The sequence below is a fragment of the Notolabrus celidotus genome, chromosome 1 (assembly GCF_009762535.1).
Source record: "Notolabrus celidotus isolate fNotCel1 chromosome 1, fNotCel1.pri, whole genome shotgun sequence".
In the NCBI taxonomy this organism is placed as follows: Eukaryota; Metazoa; Chordata; class Actinopteri; order Labriformes; family Labridae; genus Notolabrus; species Notolabrus celidotus.
In genome coordinates, this window is record NC_048272.1 from 30,925,014 (window position 1) to 30,927,052 (window position 2,039).

Genomic DNA, 2,039 nt, shown 5'->3' on the forward strand with positions numbered 1-2,039 from the left:
CATTTTAACTTGTGCATTTAACTTGAACTTTCATATCATTGCAGTGCAGTCCTGCATTACTGAATGAAGTAAAGATGAATATGAACTATTTATGAACAAACACAATTATCTCATCAATTCACGGTTTTTACCTTGTAAAGATGAATATGAACTATTTATGAACAAACACAATTGTCTTATCAATTCACGTTTTTTTACCTTTGTAAACGTTTTTTGATTTGTAAATGACACCAACGTGAAAAGAGTCATCTACCCATGTCATTTAGCTAATGGGAACAGTTGAGACGGTCACCTCTTTTAGCAAGATCATCAAAGTCTGGCGTCATGTCTGAAGTTGAAATGCGCAATACAGACGACAGATGTTTATCCGTCAGCCGTGATCTGTAACGTGATTTGTTGTAGTTCATCACAGAAAAAGTTTGTTCGCACACGTAAGTGGAGCCAAACAAAACAAGCATCCTCTGTGCGTGCCTGCGCATGTTTGGAAACTGCGTTTCCTTCAGTGAGCAGTAGAAGTGGTCCAGTGTGGATGTAGTGAACTTTTCTTTGAGAGCAGGGTCGCACTGAATGTCAATCAGTTCTAGTTGCACATCCACGGGCGCTTTCTCCCTGTCAAATGAAAAGGGAGAGGACACCAGGTCCAGTTCATGTTCAATCTTAGCGAAGTCGGAGAAACGCCGGTTGAACTCGGAATGGAGATCTGTGAGAGTAATGCTGTAACTGTTGGACTGGCAGAGTGGCACATCCATGGTATCCAGCGTTGGGAAATGTGTGAAGCACTTGTTGGTCATTTGTTGGGAAAAAGGGGTCAGCTTGGCTTTGAACGCTTGCATGAATGAATACAGCTCATGCACAAACATATTCTTCCCCTGCAACTTCAGATTGAGGTCGTTCAGATGGCTCATTACATCCACTCCGAATGCAAAGTCACACAGCCAAGCGGGGTCTTGCAAGTCTGCAAACTCGTCAGCTTTACCAACAGTCTCCAGAAACGTCCATATCTCGCCTCTCAAATCCCACACACGGCGAAACACCTTGCCCAGGCTCAGCCAGCAAACATTCGAGTGGTACAGCACGTCTGTGTGTTCTGTCTCACTTTCCTCCAGTAGCTGGATAAACTGGCGGTGGTTAAGCCCTCGAGCCCGGATAAAGTTCACAAGTTTCACCACTGTTTTCGCAACATGGTCAAGTTCTAACACAGATTTACACAGGGCTTCCTGGTGAATTATGTAGTGTAGAAAGATCAAATCTGAGTTTGGGCTGTCCTCTCTTACCCGGTCCTGTATCCTCTGCAGGAGACCGACGTTCTTCCCGGTGAGGTTCGGGGATCCATCAGTGGTCACATTCAGCAGTTTAGTCCATGGCAGGTTCAGTCTCTCCAAACATCCTGACACCTTGTCGTATAAGTCCGATCCCCTTGTTGTCCCCCTCATCGACTCCATTGCAAGAAATTCCTCCACTATTTCAAATCTGTCATTTATCCCTCGAATGAAAATAAGTAGCTGGGCGGTATCTTTGATGTCCGTGCTCTCGTCCAGCGCGATGGAAAAGTATGTGAAGTCCTCTGCCTTCTTTGACAATTCACCAGACAACTCTTCATCAATTACTTCAACACGCCTGGTGACTGTGCGACGAGACAGACTGACGTTTTCAAACTGGGCTTTGTTCTCAGGGCACAGTATGATAGCCGCCTCTACCATACAGTCTGTCAAAAATTCCCCGTCAGAGAACGGCTTGCTCTGTTTCGCAAGCTTGTGCGACAGCATGTAACTCACTTTCGTTGCCGATTCTTGGATGGTTGTCTGCTTTGTAAAGATATTCTGCCTGGCAATTAAATTGGAAGATAATTTCGCAGCTTTTTCTTCTCTCTCCCGCAATGACAAGTTTGTGGCATAGTTAGCATGCTTAGTTGAAAAGTGTCTCTTAATGTTGTATTCCTTGAACACTGCGATACTCTCTTGGCATATCAAACACACTGCCTTTGAACCGACACTTGTGACGAAGTATTTGTAAGTCCACTCTTGATTAAAAACACGACA

General features: G+C 44.5%; 1 protein-coding gene across 1 annotated transcript; it reads right to left on the minus strand.

Annotated features, from left to right (window-relative positions):
* Positions 1-266: 266 nt before the first annotated feature.
* On the minus strand, positions 267-1,766 carry LOC117818660 (general transcription factor II-I repeat domain-containing protein 2-like). The gene has a single exon (XM_034691623.1). It carries the CDS (start codon positions 1,764-1,766, stop codon positions 267-269), a length of 1,500 nt encoding a protein of 499 aa, XP_034547514.1.
* Between the last annotated feature and the right edge of the window lie 273 nt (positions 1,767-2,039).